Raw genomic sequence first — 17,494 nt, 5'->3', positions numbered from 1 at the left:
CTGACCAGGGACTATCCCTGGGACTGAGAAGCCCTGGCTCCAAGGCCCCCAGGCCTCATGACTGCCTCTGGGTTCTGAGCAGCACAGAGAAGGAAGCCCTGAGCAGGAAGTGCTGAGACACAGGGTGGGGGTGGGGGAGGGGGTTTCCAGGAGGCGAGCCCAACCTCCTTGGGCAGGATCAGTGTCCACAGCCCCCCACCGCAGGCAGGGCGGGAGGAGGCTGATTTACAAGGCAGATGGCCTCTGGCTGGAGCCACCCAGGGGGCTATAAGAGCACATAGACTTCCGGAAGGCTCAGGGCGGGTGCCATGTGAGCCCCGCTTGGCTCCCCCTCCTGCCTGGCCTCTTTCCTTCCCTCCTCCTGCCCGCCTGTGTCTGCCCAGCCCTCCAAAGAGGGACGCTTGGCACCATGTCTCTGCTCAACCCTGTCCTGCAGCCCCTCAAGGTGAAGGCCTATTTGAGCCAAGGGGAACGCTTCATCAAATGGGACGATGTAAGTGGGGCAGGGGCCTCAGCTGCTGGGGCATAGGGTGGTGGGGGCCAGGCAGCTGGGGGCTTTGCTAGGGTGGGAGGGTTGGTTTATGTCTCCTAGGACTCAGGCGCTGTATGGTGTGGCCAGGCAGCTGACACAACTGTCCGGATAAACAAACCCAAGGGTGAGGGTGCGTGTCTCTGAGCTGCTGGGCTAAGTCTCTGAGTCTAGGTGTGAGAAGCGGGCGGACTGCCTGGTTGCTTGCCGGGAGTAGTTTCTTTGGGTCTGGTTCTGTCCTCCCTCAAAGCATCCAAGAAGAGCAAGGGTTGTTAATCCTGGCTTCAGCTTGGTGGAAGGAAAGCACCCCAGAGCTGGGGCAGAGTCAGAAGTAGAGGTGGGCTGAATTCTTCTGCAGCACAGATATTGTTTTGCCCCCTCAGGGTGCTCAAACCCAATTCCTTTACCCCTCTCCACAGGGGATGTCCCTGTCCCAGGGAAACTCTGCTCTCCCCTGAGCTGCTGTGGGGGCAGCCAAAAACATCCCCTGGACTCAAGTGAGAATAGGAGGCTTCAGCTCCTGGGGACCTGGGAAGGAACTGATTGACTTCTGCTTCCCTTTGCTGGGTTAGCCTTGCTCCCTGATGCCTGCCTGTCTGTAGGGGGAGGGGAAGGCACTGTTTCACCCTGCATCCCTGTCTCTGATGTGTCTGCTCCTTCCTAAACTGGGACTGCTCCCCAGCTTCTGGTTCTCCTGGACCCTGAAAATGTTGCCATAGGTCAGGGATCCTCTTGGGCTGGGGAGGAAAACAATATGGGGACCTTCCTTCAGGGAAGGGAGGGTGTCGGGCTGGCCTAGCATGAGGAACAGTGCTGGGCTAGTCCCACAAAGAGAAATGAAGGCCTGGTAGGGGAGGAGAGAGGGCCCACAGGGCCGACTTGTTTATCTTATGGGTGGGATAAAGGGAGTTGGGATCTAGGCCCTTCAGGGCTGGGCTGTGCTGGGGAATCTGGTTGCCACAACTATGGGAGGGGTCCTGTGGTGAGCTGCTTCCTGCTTCCCTAAGGAGTGATGTGGTTGGTGTAGCATGGTGGAAGCATGGAGGTGGCATGCCCCAGGAGCCTGGGGAATGAGGGAAGTGGCTCAGAATGAAAAGTGAAGTGGCCTTTCTCAGTTCCTCTGGATAGTGTGTGTAACCAGACTGGTCAGAGGGTCACCAGGGGTGGGTCATGCTATGTAGCCTTCCCCCCAAGCCAGCACCTGTGTACCTGGCTGCTTCCTTCCCCTCCCCAAGATAGGGCATTGCCTGTTCCCTAGATCCTGACTTATACAAGCAAGAATGTCCCAGCCTAGACACAGGGTACATGCACCTGTGACATAAGGCTCTGCTTTCAGACTGCTTTTGGTCCAATTAGCAGATGGCATGGGTACCTTCTACCATGTCAAAAAAGCACAGTGAATAGGATGTAATCAAATCCCAGCTTTATTTAGTCTCCCATGACCCTTTCCCAATATATTTGGTGGGAGAAGCTCTCCTGGCCATGGCAAGCCATAGGACATTCCATTCACTCTTGGGTAACAGACAGTTCAATGGTCACTTTCCATCACAAAACCCAGTCCTATTTCAGAAATTAGTTATAATAAAAACTTCACCCTTGATTTAGATTGACGTTTTCTGCTCTTCTCCCTCTAGGAGTGGTTTCAGGTGGGCTACAGGCGCCCTAGAAAGGGCTTTGGTGAGATTTCCTGCTTCTCCAGCTCCAGGCCCCTGTAGAGATGGGGTGCAGGGAGGGAGGTGGGAAAGGAAGACAAAGATCCTTCTTGAAGAGATGCTTTCTTGAATAGATAGCTCATAAACTGGTTTGTCCTTTCTGAGCCTGGCAGAGGCTGAAAGCGGATTCATTCTCTGGAGGACATTTTTTAGTGTTCTTAGGAGACCCTCCCTCTGAACTGGGCATTTCTTGCTTGGGCCCCCCTGATGTCTCTATTTTAGGTGATCACTCGCAATTACTGCTTCAGTCCCTTGGTACCACCTTCTGCTTCCTGTGGCTTTGAATACTTTGCCCCACTCTCTCCCATGGGCCCACTCTGGACCCCAGCAAATACAAATTCACTGTCCCAAGACATCCCTGGGGTGCAGGCTCACCTACATGCCAGCATCTCCCATGCATGTGCCTTGCATAGAGTCAGCCTGTGGTGGCCCCCTTGCTGCCCTGGGCAGGAATTTGACCTAAATCTGTTATGGCCACAATTACACAGATCACAAAATCTCTCCCAGTAGATTTGAAACCCTGATTAGGCCTGAGTTGGGGGATCAGGCAGCCCAACCCTCCCTCGGGGAAGGAAGGGAATGGAGCTCACAACACAACTTTCTCTAAAATTGGCTTCCTCACAAAACCTCTTTTCCCACACTCTAACCACCCCTGATCTGGAAGCCTTTTTTTCAATCACTTCCTTTGTAAATGCTGCATTTGGTTCATTTTAGCACGCAGTAACAATCATGCCTTATTGAAAACTTTAATTTTATTGTCTTGTTATGTATACCTACAAAGATCAGTAAAATAAAAGGCAGAGGCTAGGCGCGGTGGCTCATGCCTATAATCCCAGCACTTTTGGAGGCCAAGATGAAAGGATTGCCTGAACCTATGGGTTTGAGAACAGCCTGAGCAACTTGGCAAGACTTCATCTCTACAATAAATCAAAAATTAGCTGAGTGTGGTGGCGCATGCCTGTAGTTCCAGCTACTTGGAAGGCTGAGGTGGGAGGATCACCTGAGCCCAGCAGGTTGAGGCTGCGGTGGCCGTGAGCATGCCACTGCCCTCCAGCCTGGGCAACAGGATCAGACTCCAACTCAAAAATAAAAATAACAATAAAAGGTAGCCTATGTGCTCTGTGAGTGAGTGGAACAGGAACTGAGAGGGTGAGTGTATTCATTCGCTTGTTCCCTCATTTAGCAAAGAAACTCAAGCACTAAGCACCAAGCTTGTGGTCTAGCATAGGCCTCTTGCCCTGGAGTCCATGAGTCTCTGGAGATTTCCCAGATGAGCTTCTAAGTCTGTGAAACAACCTCCCCTCCTATTGTTATAGCATTTCAGGAAGGCTTTTTCAGAAGGGGCGAGTCTTGGGCTGGTTTCTCTTAGGCAGAGGAGGTTTAGGTGCTTAGGTTTGGAGGTGGGAAGGAAGGCATGTGGTATCTTTTATGGGACACTCAGATGGATGGGGTGGGGGCATATCCAGAGGGGAGGAGGGAGCGCAGGAAGTTCAGCTACAGGTGGGTTGTACGGGGCCTTGGATGTGGGTACCAGACTTTGGGCTCTCAGCTTTTTTTTTTTTTTTTTTTTTGAGTTGGAGTCTCACTCTGTCGCCCAGACTGGAGTGCAGTGGCCACTCCCGGCCACCACAGCCTTGACCTGCTGGGCTCCGGCGATCCTTCCGCCTCAGCCTTCCGAGTAGCCGGAATTACAGGTGTGCGCTACCACGCCCAGCTAATCTTTTGATTTATTGTAGAGATGAGGTCTCGCCTGCCCAGGAGGGTCTCAAACCCCTAGGCTCAGGCAATTCACTCACCTCAGCCTCCCAAAGGCGCGGGATTACAGGCTGAGCCACCGAGCCCGGCTGGGGCTCTCAGCTTTTACAGTGTCAGTCTCTCCTGGGTGGCAGCAGGGAGTCTTGGGGATAGTCTTCTATCTCTTTGGCCTAGTCACGAACCTTGAGAACAGGGTGAGGTGGGAGCTGTGACCATGTTTGGAGTCTAGAGGAAGAACTTCTGTTTGGGCTTTGGTGGGGAGACCTCTTCTCTTCCAGAAATGGTATCCTTTATTCTCTATCCATCCCTTAGCTCTAGAGAACAAAGGGAAATGCCTTCAGATTCCTGGGATGGGCACCTCCTAGGAAGATGTTGAGTTCCAAAACCCCTGGCCTGTGCCGGGGAAGCTTGGCCTGAGATCTCAGAACAGAGAGCTGGCCCCTTCTCTCTGCAGGAAACTACAATGGCCTCCCCTGTTATTCTTCGTGTGGATTCCAAGGGCTATTATTTATACTGGACATACCAGAGTAAGGTGAGAAAGCCCCTACCTCCCATGGCCCTGGCCTCCTGCTTATCCACTGAGGTCAAGCAGCCTCCTGAAAGTGCCAGCATGGAGGCATGGATGCTGGGAAGTAGAGAATGCCCTGGGATGGTGACTCTGGGAGCTCTCCTGTCTGTAAGGGCTGTTTGTTCTGGAAGGCAGGATGTGGCCACTCCAACCCATGGCTGCCCAAATGTTCCAGCCTTACCATCCCTTTGGGAGAGAGAGAAAAGAAAAAGAGCTGCTGATGATGGCTAGTGCTCAGAGAGATTGGAGAAAGCCCTCAGCAGTTGGGCAGAAGACAGGGAAGGGGAATCTGGGGAGGATCTAGATGGCGGAGACACTGCAGGCCACAGCTCCTGTGCCAGACAGGAATAGGCAGAGGGAAAGGGAGGAGGTCCCCATGAGTAGGGAGAACCTGGCTTGTGGGAAGGGAAGGTTGGGGTCTAGGTGGCCCCAGGCGGTCTTGGCATCTAGAGAGGCAGTTGGTGAAGATTTGAAGGGGTATGGAAGCTCCCTTCTCCCTGTTCCTAATTCTTGACCTGGCCCTTTTTTCCTACCTCCCCCCTTTGCTCCCACTGGGAACCCTTCTCCAGGAGATGGAGTTTCTGGATATCACCAACATCCGAGACACTCGCTTTGGGAAGTTTGCCAAGATGCCCAAGGTAGGTGATCCCATTAGGAACTCATGCCCATTAGAACCCATGCTTAGGAACTAGTTTCATGGAGGCAGGGGCAGGAGTTCCTACAGTGGTGGGAAGCCTGACCTCTGGAGTGAGGGAAATGGGCTGAGAAAGAGGACCCTGGCCCCAAGGAAGAGGTTTGGCTGCTTCTGGGCTTCAGAACTGGGCACAGTGAGCTGAGATAGCAAGGATCTGGCTCCTGCCCCTAGAGCACCCAGACTGTCTGGGAGGTGTGGCTTACACTCCCACCCCCTGACTGATTTGCCTATATTTGTCTAATGCTGGTATGAGGATTGGAGGAAGGGATTATAGGGAAGCAGCATTCCCTGAGACTGGGAGCTAAGACTCCATCTTCAAAGAAAAGTGGCAAACAAAACATACAGGCTCCCCAGGCCCCACCATCTTGGTCAATCTCTTCCTGCAGGTCTCTCTTTCCACCCTAGCCACTGGAGTCAGGAATAGGAAGATTCTAGGGCCTGTAGTTCCTAGGATGGAGAAGGGCTTCTGCCCCTGTGGGCCATAGTCGAAGTGACCAAGGGGGAGGAACAGGGAGAGCCATGTTGGGCAGGCAGGAGAGCACACCACGATCCTAACCATGTCATCACCTGCTGCAGAGCCAGAAGCTCCGGGATGTTTTCAACATGGACTTTCCTGACAACAACTTCCTGCTGAAGACACTCACGGTGGTGTCTGGCCCCGACATGGTGGACCTCACCTTCCACAACTTTGTCTCCTACAAAGAGAACGTGGGCAAGGTGCACCAGGGAACACCTGGCCTGGGTCTTGACACCTGGGATAGCGTGAACTTCCTGAGAGACATAGGCCTGGGCTGTGGGGCTGTCAGGGGCTTGACCGCTGTGCTCTGTGGTCCTGCAGGTCTGGGCTGAGGATGTACTGGCCCTGGCCAAGCACCCGCTGGCCACCAATGCCCCCCGCAGCACCTTCCTGGACAAGATGTAAGTGCCTGCCTGCCTGCCTACCCTTAACTCTGGGGGCAAAGCGTGCCAGTCCTAGTGCCTTGACAGGCTGTTTTTTGTACCCACCCCCCCAGCTTAGTGAAGCTCAAGATGCAACTCAACCCTGAAGGGAAGATTCCGGTGAAGAAGTGAGTCTCCCCAACTGCCCCCACACTTCCACCCAGCTCCCCAAAGCCTTCCTTCTCCAGACCTGACTTCTCCTGGCACCTTTCTCTGCTCTTTCAGTTTTTTCCAGATGTTTCCTGCTGATCGTAAGCGGGTGGAAGCTGCTCTCAGTGCCTGCCATCTTCCAAAAGGCAAGGTGAGTGGAGCCCCACCCCCCAGTCCACCCCCAGTACTCTTGCTCCCAGGAGAAAACAACTTGGCCAGGAATGTGGCTGGGGAGCAGAGATGATATCACAGTCCCATCAAGAGCCCAGAGAATCAACCCACCCTGGAGCTGCTGGTTACTGACACTAGGTCAGGGCAAAGGAGTGAGATGCTGGGCTCAGAGCAGGTCGGTCTGCACCCCCTGCCCTGGGTGGTGGGGGGGTCAGGGTTGTGGTTGGTGGACTGTGTTCTGGGCAAGCTGCAGAAATGGTATGCATTCCCCTCTAGCCTTGGGAATGGAAGCCGAGTGTGAATGTTTTCAGGCTGGAGGAACGAGATAAGGTTGGCAGTGGCAGGAGGCAGTCTGCAGGGATCTGGAAGTCTGTGGGGTGTCAGGGGAGAGGGAGGGAACCAAGGGTGGAAGCTGCCAGGATGCAGACTTCAGATTAGTGCAGAAAGCATTTTTTCCTCTCTTTTTAGTTAAGTAATTTATTTTTAATTACAAGTTGTAAGCAGGGTCATCCCATGAGATGCCTTATGTGAATTACAAAAAGGAGCCCTCTGGGCAGATATGGCCATGAACCAAAGTTACAGCCTGGCCAAGGGAGTGGATGTCACTCAGGTCCCCTGTACCCACTTGGCCAGTATCCATGTATAGGTCCCGACATGTACCCCACAGAGTATTTTCTTCTAGTAAGAATTTGGGACATTATTATTATTATTATTATTTGAGTTGGAGTCTCACTCGGTCACCCAGACTGGAGTGCAGTGGCCGCTCCCGGCCACCGCAGCCTCACCTGCTGGGCTCCGGCAATCCTTCCACCTCAGCCTTCCGAGTAGCTGGAATTACAGGTGTGCGCTACCACGCCCAGCTGATTTTTTTTTTTTTTGATTTATTGTAGAGATGAGGTCTCGCTGCCCAGGTGGGTCTTGAACCCGTGGGCTCAGGCAATCCACTCACCTCAGCCTCCCAAAGGCGCGGGATTACAGGCTGAGCCACCGAGCCTGGCTGGGACATTATTAATAAATAAAACATAGACTCGCACCGATCACCTGTCCACATGGATCCCAGGAGGAACATTTGCCCCTTAGTTACAGCTCTGGGGAGTTGGCAAGTGCCTGATGCAAAGTCAGTCACAGGGGATCCAAGTGTGGGGTGGAGGATGGGGAAGAATGGGTTCCTGTTTCGAACCTTACAGCCAGGCTGCTTGCTGATGTCAATACAAATCCACCCTCTTTTTCTCCTGTTCTCCCACCCCCGACCCCCTGCAGCTCCCACCTTGACTAAGTCTTCCTTATTTATGTTCTTTCCTTGTGTCCCATAGAAGCTACTGATCCAGCTTTGCTTGGGAGCTGCAGCTCCAGGGCAGGGATGTGTTTGGGCTATCCAGTCAGACTCCCCTGCTCAGGCCCTCTGCTCTCCTGTTAAGACTGACATTAGCCTTCCAGCATGATCCTGAAAGACATTTAGCAGGTTTTGGAGTGGGGGGAATAAGAAACATAAAGGGACAGAATCCATGAATACTACTAATCTATTTTCTGCTTCTAATTTTATGGATTTGCCTATTCTGGTCATTTAAAGTCAATAGAATGATATAACATGTGGTCTTGATGTCAAGCTTTTTTTGAGTTGGAGTCTCACTCTGTCACCCAGGCTGGAGTGCAGTGGCACGTTCCCGACCACTGTAGCCTCAACCTGCTGGGCTCTGGTGAGCCTTCCACCTCGGCCTTCCAAGTAGCCGGAACTATAGGCGCACTACCACGCCCAGCTAATTTTTGATTTATTGTAGAGACGAGGTCTCACTAAGTTGCCTGGGTGGGTCAAACCTGTGGGCTCGGGCAATCCACTCCCCTCAGCCTCCCAAAGTGCTGGGATTACATGTAGCATGTATTAATACTTTATTTTTATTGTCAAATAAGTTTCCATTGTATGAATATACAACAGTTAATGGACATTTGGGTTTTTCCCACTTTTTGGCTATGAACATCTATGTACATGATTCTGTATGGACATGCTTTTAATTCTCTTGGGTATATACGTAGGTGTGGAATTGTTGGGTCATATGGTCACTCTATATTTAACATTTTGGGAAATTGCTAAACTGTTTTCCAAAGTGACTGCACCATTTTAAAACCCCACTAGCATTGTATGGGGTTCCAATTTCTTCACATCCCACCAGCATTTGTTATTGTCTGATTGTCTTTTTTTTTTTTTAGCCATCCTAGTGGGAGTGAAGTGGTATCTCATTGTGGCTTTGATTTACATTTCCCTAATCACTAAGGATACTGGGCACTTTTTTTTTTTTTTTCTTTTTGAGACAGGCTCTTGCTCTGTCCTCTAGGCTGGAATGCAGTGGCATAATCATAGCTCATTGCAGCCTTGAACTTCTGGGCTCAAGTGATCCTCCCATCTCAGTCTCATACCATGTAGGCACACACCACAACACCTGGCTAATTTTTTTTTTTGTAAAGATGGGGTCTCATTATATTGCCCAGGCTGATCTTGAACTCCAATTTCACCCTCCCAAAGTGCTGGGATTACTACGATGAGTGTCTTTTTATTGTTATAGTTTATCAGATATCTGATTTGCAGATATTTTATTCCACCCTGTGAGTTGTCTTCTCACTTTTTTTAAGGTGTCCTTTGAAGCACAAAAGTTTTTAATTTTGATAAAGTTTAATTTATCTTATTTTGCTCATTGTGCTTTTGGTATCTCCAATTGTTATTGTTTAATTGTCTATTCATCCCTTCAGTTCTGTCAGTTTTTGCTTCTTGTATTTTGGAATTCTGTTGTTAGGTGCATATGTGTTTATATTCAAATGCTTCTTTTTGAAAATTTGTCCTCCACTTTGGGAAAAAAAAAAAAAGACAGTTTAATGCCCTGGTAAGAAACATCACTTACTTCTGACCTCTTTTTGCCTCATTCTGGTTATTCTGAGTTCCAATCCTGCCTCAGCCAATGAACTAATCACTGTCCAAAATCAGAGTGAAAGTAAGCCAGCTAAGCATGTTCTCTGCTCAGCAAACAGGGTCTTGAGAAGTGGGTGCCCAGAGTGTCCTTGATGCTTCTCTATCTTTCTTGAACATTCCTTCTGACCAAATCCCATTGCCCAGGGCTGGTCTTAATTTGAGGTTCTTAGTTCTGAGAAAGTGAGAGCAGAGGTGATAAGGTGACTATTCCCCCAGAATGATGCCATCAATCCTGAAGACTTCCCAGAAACCGTCTACAAGAGTTTCCTCATGAACCTCTGTGCCCGGCCAGAAATAGATGAGATCTTCACTTCCTAGTGAGCTTCTTGGGTTGGGCTGGGCATGGGGAAAGGATGGTGGCTAGCAATCTTCTCCCACCTACTATGTGGGAGTCAGGAGGCTTCACTGGAGAAGGGGGTTGTTCAAGCCTCCAAGGGACATGGACCTGGGCTCCTCTCTCTGGTCTGCAGTCATTCTAAGGCCAAACCCTACATGACTAAGGAGCACCTGACCAAATTCATCAACCAGAAACAGCGGGACTCCCGACTGAACTCCCTGTTGTTCCCGCCAGCCCGGCCTGACCAGGTGCAGGGCCTCATTGACAAGTATGAGCCCAGTGGCATCAACGTGCAGAGGGGTGAGGATTAAGGGAAACCCTCATTCTACCCCCCATGGTCCTGCTGTACCCTGGCAGCTGGGCTGCAGCCCTGACAGCTACCCTCTGTTCCCCAGGCCAGCTGTCACCCGAGGGCATGGTTTGGTTTCTCTGTGGGCCAGAGAACAGCGTGCTGGCCCAGGACAAGCTGCTGCTCCACCACGACATGACACAGCCACTCAATCATTATTTCATCAATTCCTCTCACAATACTTACCTGACAGGTGGGCCCTGGCAACCTCATTGCTGACCTCTGCTGTCACAGAGGCTGCGCCTGTTCCCTGAGTCCTTTGCAGGGGTTGTGCACAAGCTAATGGCTCTGCCAATAGCACAGACCATGCTGGAGTGGGGTAGGGGAGAGCTGTACTGCCCTTGGGTGATGCCCCCACTCCTTCCTCCTCCTCCGGTCCAGCTGGCCAGTTCTCAGGCCTTTCCTCGGCTGAGATGTACCGCCAGGTGCTGCTGTCTGGCTGCCGTTGTGTGGAGCTAGACTGCTGGAAAGGGAAGCCCCCTGATGAGGAGCCCATTATCACCCACGGCTTCACCATGACCACAGACATCTTTTTCAAGGTGAGACTCGGGGCATGGAGGCTGGCAGCAGTGGTCGTAGGCTAGAGCCCTGGGCCAGAAGCTTTTTGGGGTTGGAGGACCTGATGTGGGGACTAGAGGGGACAGGGGTCAAACAGTGGCCACCCCGTTCTATGTGTGTATTGAAACTGGGAGGTGAGAAAGGCACCATCAGGGGAGGGGCAGTCAGAGCATTGACCTTCTGTCCATGGAGTCCCCTTCTCTTCCAGGAAGCAATCGAGGCTATTGCAGAAAGTGCTTTTAAGACCTCCCCCTATCCCGTCATCCTGTCGTTTGAGAATCACGTGGACTCGTGTGTATCCAGGGCCATTCAGCCGCATTCTCCATTCTCACCCATTCCCTAGTCCCCAGCCTGCAACTGCCCTCACCACAACTGCCCCAGCCTCTAGCCGTCCCCTCCGGCTCTCTCCCAGGTCTCAACACAATCTCCCTGGGACCCCATATTTTCCTGCCTGTGTCCCTGCTTCCCTGGCCTCCTGGACCCCTGATCTGGGTCATCAAGTGTACAAAAAGATGAACCAGAGGGGTGGGGCTGAGCTGCTGAACCCCATTTCTGCTCCCTGCAGACCCCGCCAACAGGCTAAGATGGCTGAGTATTGCCGGACGATCTTTGGGGATATGCTGCTCACAGAGCCCCTGGAAAAGTTCCCAGTGAGTAATTTTTTTTATTTTTTGTAAAGATGGGGTCTTGCTATGTTTCCCAGGCTGACCATGAACTCCTGGCCTTAAGGGATCCTTCAACCTCTGTTGCCCAAAGTGCTGGGATGACAATGGGTGTCTTTTTATTGTTATCTCTTATCAGATAGCTGATTTGCAAATATTTTATCCCATTTCTGTGGGACATTTGGGCCTGGGACTTGGGGACCTGGGGCAGGGTGGGGATAAGGTTAGGGATGGGGGGCGCTGCCGAGGCTCACTTTGTTGGGTTGTGGGACTGGGATCCCGTCACCTACCATGTGTCAGGCACTGTGCTGGGCTTTGGGGTTTGTTAGAGACAAAGATACAATCTCTGTCCTCAGGTTTGTTATGCTCTACTGAGGAGATAGACAAGTAACCAGGCCTTTACAACCCACTGGTTGTTATGGAAGTACCTGGGGAGTTCTGATCTGGTCTTGGGGGATCAGGGAAGGCTTCCTGGAGGAAGTGATGGCTAAGCTGAAACCTGAGGGATATGTTGCATTTCTTAGTGAGAATGGGAATGGGGGGAGTCATGAGAGGTGTAGGTGGAGGCAGAGGGAGCACACTGGTATTAAGGAACCTAGGCTCTGAAGGTGAGGAGAGGATGCCGACCCTCTTCCCTCTCCACAGCTGAATCCAGGAGTCCCCCTACCCAGCCCTGAGGATCTCAAGGGCAAAATCCTCATCAAGAACAAGAAGAATCAGTTTTCTGGCCCGGCAGCCACCAGTAAGGAAGCTGTCGGGGAGGCTGAGGGCAGCTGCACCCTCAGTGCCCCTGCAGGCGAGGACACAGGTGAATCGGGAGGACTGAGGTAGGGGTGGTGGGAGCACCTGGAAAAGACAGGGCTGGGCCTCAAGGAGTCAGTGCCAACAGAGCTGTGTGTGTCAGTGTGGGCTGGCGAGGAAGGGACTGAGCTGGAGGAGGAGGAGGTGGAAGAGGAAGAGGAGGAGGAGTCGGGAAGCCTGGATGAAGAAGAGATTAAGAAGATGCAGTCAGATGAGGTGTGTGGGGGAGTCGCGAGGCCCTTCTGCCATCCCTCAGGTGGGGGTGGGGAGCCATGTTCATGGGCTCTGTGCTGTCTTCCTCCACCCTCCTCTTTCCTTCCTAGGGCACAGCGGGCCTGGAGGTGACGGCTTACGAGGAGATGTCCAGCCTAGTCAATTACATCCAGCCCACCAAGTTCATCTCCTTTGAGTTCTCTGCCCGTAAGTTAGCATGAGTGGTGGTGGTGGTGAGTTAGGTAAGATTCAGGGACAGGTTGTCCTGAGACAGGAGCGGCTTGGTGGGTGACCAAGAGGGAGGAGGGATCTCCCCCTTCCTTGGACTTAGGGCCCTGTCTATAAATACCCAGCCGAGGAGACTTGCTTAAGTGGCAGTGGCTCCCAGTTTCTGTACTGAGGAACTTGGCACCAAACAGGATGCTCTGGAGAATGTCCATGACAGGATGGCCTGGGGCTCCTGCAGGTTTCATGGCTCCCAGGGCTGACCTGTGCCTTGGGCTGGCCCAAGCCCAGAAGCCCTGGCTCTAGGAGATGAGACTTTCTGGGAGGAAGGCAGAGAAGGCTGCCAGTGTACACTGCCTGCTTGAAGGCTTCCCCTTTTGTGCACACCCCCGCTATTCATCTTCTGTGGACACCACATTGTATGTTTCCCTCACTCTCTGTCGACTCCTGTGCACAGCTGGACTTCTGCAGCATCCCTGTGGGTTCATCCCTGAACCCACAGCCTGCATCCCTACCAGGCACTCCCTTGGCATGTACTACCCTTAGTGTACCCGGTCCCCTCATGCACTCAGCCTCAGCTTGCACACTTCATTTCCTGTGCACATCACAGCACATGCTCACACTCTGCATGTGCACTGCATGTTACTCACCCCCTGGACTCGGCCTAGCACATTTACCACATTCTTTGGCATATGGCATATGGCTCTCACTCTCCAGAACCATGGGACACACTCGACCTTATGTGTATCCACTGTAACTACCCTTTACTCCCCACAGGCACTGTTATCCACAAATTTCCTCAGAAGTTGGCCTCTAAACCCTCAGTTCTCAGTGGAAATGTGGGGTTGGAGGCACCTCCATGCTGGACAGAGCTGCCCCAAAGAGGAGGTCAGGGCTGAGGGAGAGGGCAGCCTGATGGAGATCTCCTCTTTCTCCCCGATACAGAGAAGAACCGAAGTTATGTCATCTCCTCCTTCACGGAGCTCAAGGCTTATGACCTGCTCTCCAAGGCCTCAGTGCAGTTTGTGGAGTATCCTTGAGGCTTCAGTGGCCACAGTCTCCCGCTGGGGTGGGAGGCTAGGGGAAGGTCTGGGGGCAGGGCTCCCAGGCCTGTCGGGTCCTTCTGGTACACGCAGCCTCGGACTGGGCTCCTATACTCAGGCGCAGCTACAACAAGCGCCAGATGAGCCGCATTTACCCCAAGGGAACCCGCATGGACTCCTCCAACTACATGCCCCAGATGTTCTGGAATGCTGGATGCCAGATGGTTGCCCTCAATTTCCAGACAATGGGTGAGGGCACTTCAGGGCCTCTAAAAATCCTCCCCTGGTCCCTGCCCCTCCCACCTTCACCCCATCTTTGGGGGGAGGGCCTTTAGAACAGACTGGGGTGTCCCATTGTTTGTTTAGGCTCTGGAGCATGCCCAGGCGTGTGAGCATTTAGGGGTATAAATGCATGAGCTCCTGCCTATGTGACTGTGCATATATGAATATGTATGTGACGATGCCAAGGTGCAGGCATGAGTGCTGGCCACCTGCCTGAGTGTGTCTGTGGGAACACCTGCTCCACTGCCCCCACTCCCACTGTGAGCTTTTGGCCCCGTCTTGGCTTTGCTCCTAGCCGACTCTAGGTTGTGGACCCTTCCCGAGAGATGAGGCACCCCAAGGAACCAGGCTGGCACCTGAGAAACCCTCACCCTCACAGCTCATCCAACCTCCTCATTTGCCAGAAAAGAAAGGCTGGGAAATGTAGGAAATAGAGGCCGGGCACAGACTCAAGGCCAGGCCTTCCTCACTGAGCACCCTCCTTGTGCCTCCAGACCTGCCCATGCAGCAGAACATGGCGCTGTTTGAGTTCAATGGGCAGACGGGCTACCTCCTGAAACACGAGTTCATGCGCCGGCCGGACAAGCAGTTCAACCCTTTCTCAGTGGACCGCATCGACGTGGTGGTAGCCACCACCCTTTCCATTACGGCAAGGCCCGGGGGCAGACAAGTGGCTGGGAGGGCTGGGGTCTTAAGGAGAAGGGCACAGGAGCCCACCACTCCACTCCCAACCCCCTCCCCTGATATCCTGAAAACTTCAGCCCTAGCCAGTTCGTGCAGTAGCAAGTTGCCTTGGAAACTGCCTCCTCCTCAGCACTGGAGGCTGCCACTTGGTCCCCATGGAAACCAGCAGGAAGGGCTGAGGCTGGGGTGGGGGAGGGGAAGAAGAGTGGGCAGAGTGGGCCAGCAGGAGCCCCAGGCCTGGGGGAGGGCGTGGTTCCCTCCTTGGCTGGGGAGGGAGGTGGGAGGCCTACCTCTTCTCTTCATTCTGGAAGCACCTTGGTCCTTGAGCCACACAGCCTCCACTTGGGGTCAGAGCTGATTGGGGATCTTCACAACATCCAAAACAGAGGCTTTGGCTACAGGGAGCCAGGGACCTCAGGTGCTTGGAGAAGAACCTGGGTGGGGGATCTGATGCTGGCCTCCCACCCCCAGGTGATCTCTGGGCAGTTCCTATCAGAACGCAGTGTGCGCACCTGTGTGGAAGTGGAGTTGTTTGGCCTTCCTGGGGACCCCAAGAGGCGCTATCGTACCAAGCTGTCACCTAGCACCAACTCTATCAATCCTGTCTGGAAGGAGGAGCCCTTTGTCTTTGAGAAGGTAGGGGGCAGAGCAGGGGCTGGGGTCTGTCCCTAGTTCTTGACCTCTGCTTACAGATAAGAGGAAATAAACACTCCTTGATCTTCTTCCTCCTCCCCCACCCCCTCGCCCTATGCCCACTTAAGTTTCAAGGGCTCAAAGCCCCAGTTGTCAGAAGTGTACTTGGTAGGCAGGGTGTGTGCATATGGGTATGCCAGTGCATGTCCGTGTTAGGGTTAGAAGCAGAAATGTGAACTTCCAGCCCAGAATTGAGGGTCCCATGGGATCATGGGGGTCTTTTGTCCCCATTGGATACCTGTTGGTAAGGCTGCCAAGGGCTGTCTGCACCAGGTCCCCACAGCCCTGGGCTGCATAGCCAACACTGCTCCCTCGGGAGAGACCAGCCATGGCATGAGCTGTGAGATGTCTGTATGTGGCCTAGAGTGTGCCCTCTGTCTGTCCTCACCAATCTGGTAACACCCACCATGTTCTCACACTGATGCTAAGACTTCTGGAGCCAGGGAGGGGGACAGCTCGGCTCCCCTGTCCCCTCCCTGGCCTGTCCCATGTCACACTCTCCCCAGATCTTGATGCCTGAGCTGGCCTCCCTCAGGGTGGTTGTGATGGAAGAAGGCAACAAATTTCTTGGACACCGAATCATCCCCATTAATGCCCTGAATTCTGGTAAGAAGAGGGTTCTTCTTCATTGGTTCCCAGGGGGGCTTAGATCAAGGCAGGAGCCTGTCGAGGGGGTGGGACAGCTTCCGGGAGGGGGGCCTTCCCTAACCCCCTCTTATTGTGAGTTCTAAGGAGTGGGGAGGGATTAGTGCTTCTCCAGTAACCTTACAGAGGTGGAAACTTGGCCCACCTGACAGAATGTAATTTTCTGACATTAGGAAACTGAGGCAGTTTCCTACGTAGCTTACCCTTATGGGCACTTAAAATGTGCTTAAGAGCTGATAACACATTCTCGCTTAATCCTCACAATAACCACCCAAGGTGGACTTCTTATCCCCACATCATAGATGAGGAAAGTCTCAGAGAGTTAAAGTAACCTACTCAAAGTCACATAGCTGGGATGGTGCAAAGCCCTGGAGTCCAGGGCTGTGTGCGCACCATGCTGGGCAGGAATGGGCTCTGGCTCACTGTCCATGCCATCATGTCTGACAGGGTACCATCATCTGTGCCTGCACAGCGAGAGCAACATGCCCCTCACGATGCCTGCGCTCTTCGTCTTCCTGGAGATGAAGGACTATGTACCCGACACCTGGGCAGGTAGGAGCCCCTGGCAGGCCAGGAGCCTCAGGCTGTCAACTCCCCCTTTCCCTCATCAAGCCAGCCTCCGGGATGGGGCAGGACAGAGCATCCTGGAGTGGGCAAGGATAAGGAGGCTTCCGGGCATGTCTCCACACACACCCAATGGGTAATGCCTTGTGCACCTAGATCTCACTGTGGCTCTTGCCAACCCCATCAAGTTCTTCAATGCCCACGACAAGAAGTCTGTGAAGCTCAAGGAAGCCATGGGAGGTCCCCCTGAGGTTTGTGCTGCCTGGACCACTGCCAGGGGCCTCAGGGATCTTTGCCCTCTTGGTGGGAGGATGGAGATGAGGATGGGGATGGGGAGGGGGCAGCGTCCCAGGCTCCGGGAGAGACAGTTTCCTTAGAGCCATTTCCCTAACCTCCGCTCCCCACACAGAAGCCCTTCCCACTCAGCAGTCCAGTCACCAGCCAGGTCAATGGGGCATCGGCTCCAACGAGCAATGGATCGGCAGGTATGCACTTGGAGATCCACTACCTACTGGAAGGGCCAGCATCCATAGGCGCATCCTAGCCTGGCGGCAGCTCTTCAAAACACTAAAACCTAGGGAGCTGTGTCTGAAACCACAGTGCTGGCAAAGCGCGCTGCAGGGGGTTCACGCTGCGACTCCCAAGGGGCAGGGTGGGGGAGGGGGCAAACTGAGCCAAGAGGCCCCCAGGGCACCTGCCAGCCCGTCCTATGGCTCTTGCAGCAGCCGGGGCCAGGGCCAGAGAGGAGGCCATAAGAGAAGCCGCGGGTAAGGCCTGCTGAGCCCGGGTGATCTGAGCTTGGCGAGGGTCCGAGGGTGGCGGAAGGGGGTCACCGGAGGCGGGCAGGGCCGGCAGGGTGGCCCGCCTCACCCGGGCCTCCGCAGAGCCGCGGACCGCCAGCCTGGAGGAGCTTCGGGAGCTGAAGGGCGTCGCGAAGCTGCAGCGGCGGCACGAGAAGGAG

General features: G+C 53.5%; 1 protein-coding gene across 1 annotated transcript in view; it reads left to right on the top strand.

The window, feature by feature from the left end:
- The first annotated feature begins 221 nt into the window (after window positions 1-221).
- PLCB2 (phospholipase C beta 2) overlaps window positions 222-17,494 on the top strand; it is a 20,454-nt gene continuing 3,181 nt past the window's right edge. The window contains exons 1-26 of the mRNA XM_021718488.1: window positions 222-493; window positions 4,451-4,528; window positions 5,134-5,202; window positions 5,835-5,975; window positions 6,097-6,176; window positions 6,272-6,325; window positions 6,423-6,498; window positions 9,694-9,794; window positions 9,948-10,114; window positions 10,210-10,356; window positions 10,545-10,702; window positions 10,930-11,012; window positions 11,287-11,371; window positions 12,029-12,191; window positions 12,288-12,400; window positions 12,508-12,604; window positions 13,568-13,652; window positions 13,790-13,914; window positions 14,442-14,596; window positions 15,103-15,267; window positions 15,831-15,930; window positions 16,417-16,521; window positions 16,690-16,784; window positions 16,943-17,018; window positions 17,256-17,300; window positions 17,418-17,494. Coding sequence (XP_021574163.1) covers window positions 410-493; window positions 4,451-4,528; window positions 5,134-5,202; window positions 5,835-5,975; window positions 6,097-6,176; window positions 6,272-6,325; window positions 6,423-6,498; window positions 9,694-9,794; window positions 9,948-10,114; window positions 10,210-10,356; window positions 10,545-10,702; window positions 10,930-11,012; window positions 11,287-11,371; window positions 12,029-12,191; window positions 12,288-12,400; window positions 12,508-12,604; window positions 13,568-13,652; window positions 13,790-13,914; window positions 14,442-14,596; window positions 15,103-15,267; window positions 15,831-15,930; window positions 16,417-16,521; window positions 16,690-16,784; window positions 16,943-17,018; window positions 17,256-17,300; window positions 17,418-17,494 — 2,724 coding nt within the window. The 5' untranslated portion in view covers window positions 222-409. The remainder of the gene's footprint in view (window positions 494-4,450; window positions 4,529-5,133; window positions 5,203-5,834; window positions 5,976-6,096; window positions 6,177-6,271; window positions 6,326-6,422; window positions 6,499-9,693; window positions 9,795-9,947; window positions 10,115-10,209; window positions 10,357-10,544; window positions 10,703-10,929; window positions 11,013-11,286; window positions 11,372-12,028; window positions 12,192-12,287; window positions 12,401-12,507; window positions 12,605-13,567; window positions 13,653-13,789; window positions 13,915-14,441; window positions 14,597-15,102; window positions 15,268-15,830; window positions 15,931-16,416; window positions 16,522-16,689; window positions 16,785-16,942; window positions 17,019-17,255; window positions 17,301-17,417) is intronic.

This window comes from Carlito syrichta, unplaced genomic scaffold, assembly GCF_000164805.1.
Source record: "Carlito syrichta isolate Samal-C Ts95f unplaced genomic scaffold, Tarsius_syrichta-2.0.1 Scaffold312225, whole genome shotgun sequence".
Taxonomy (NCBI): domain Eukaryota; kingdom Metazoa; phylum Chordata; class Mammalia; order Primates; family Tarsiidae; genus Carlito; species Carlito syrichta.
The sequence above is the reverse complement of the archived record's forward strand: the minus strand, read 5'-3'. Positions and strand labels throughout refer to the sequence as shown.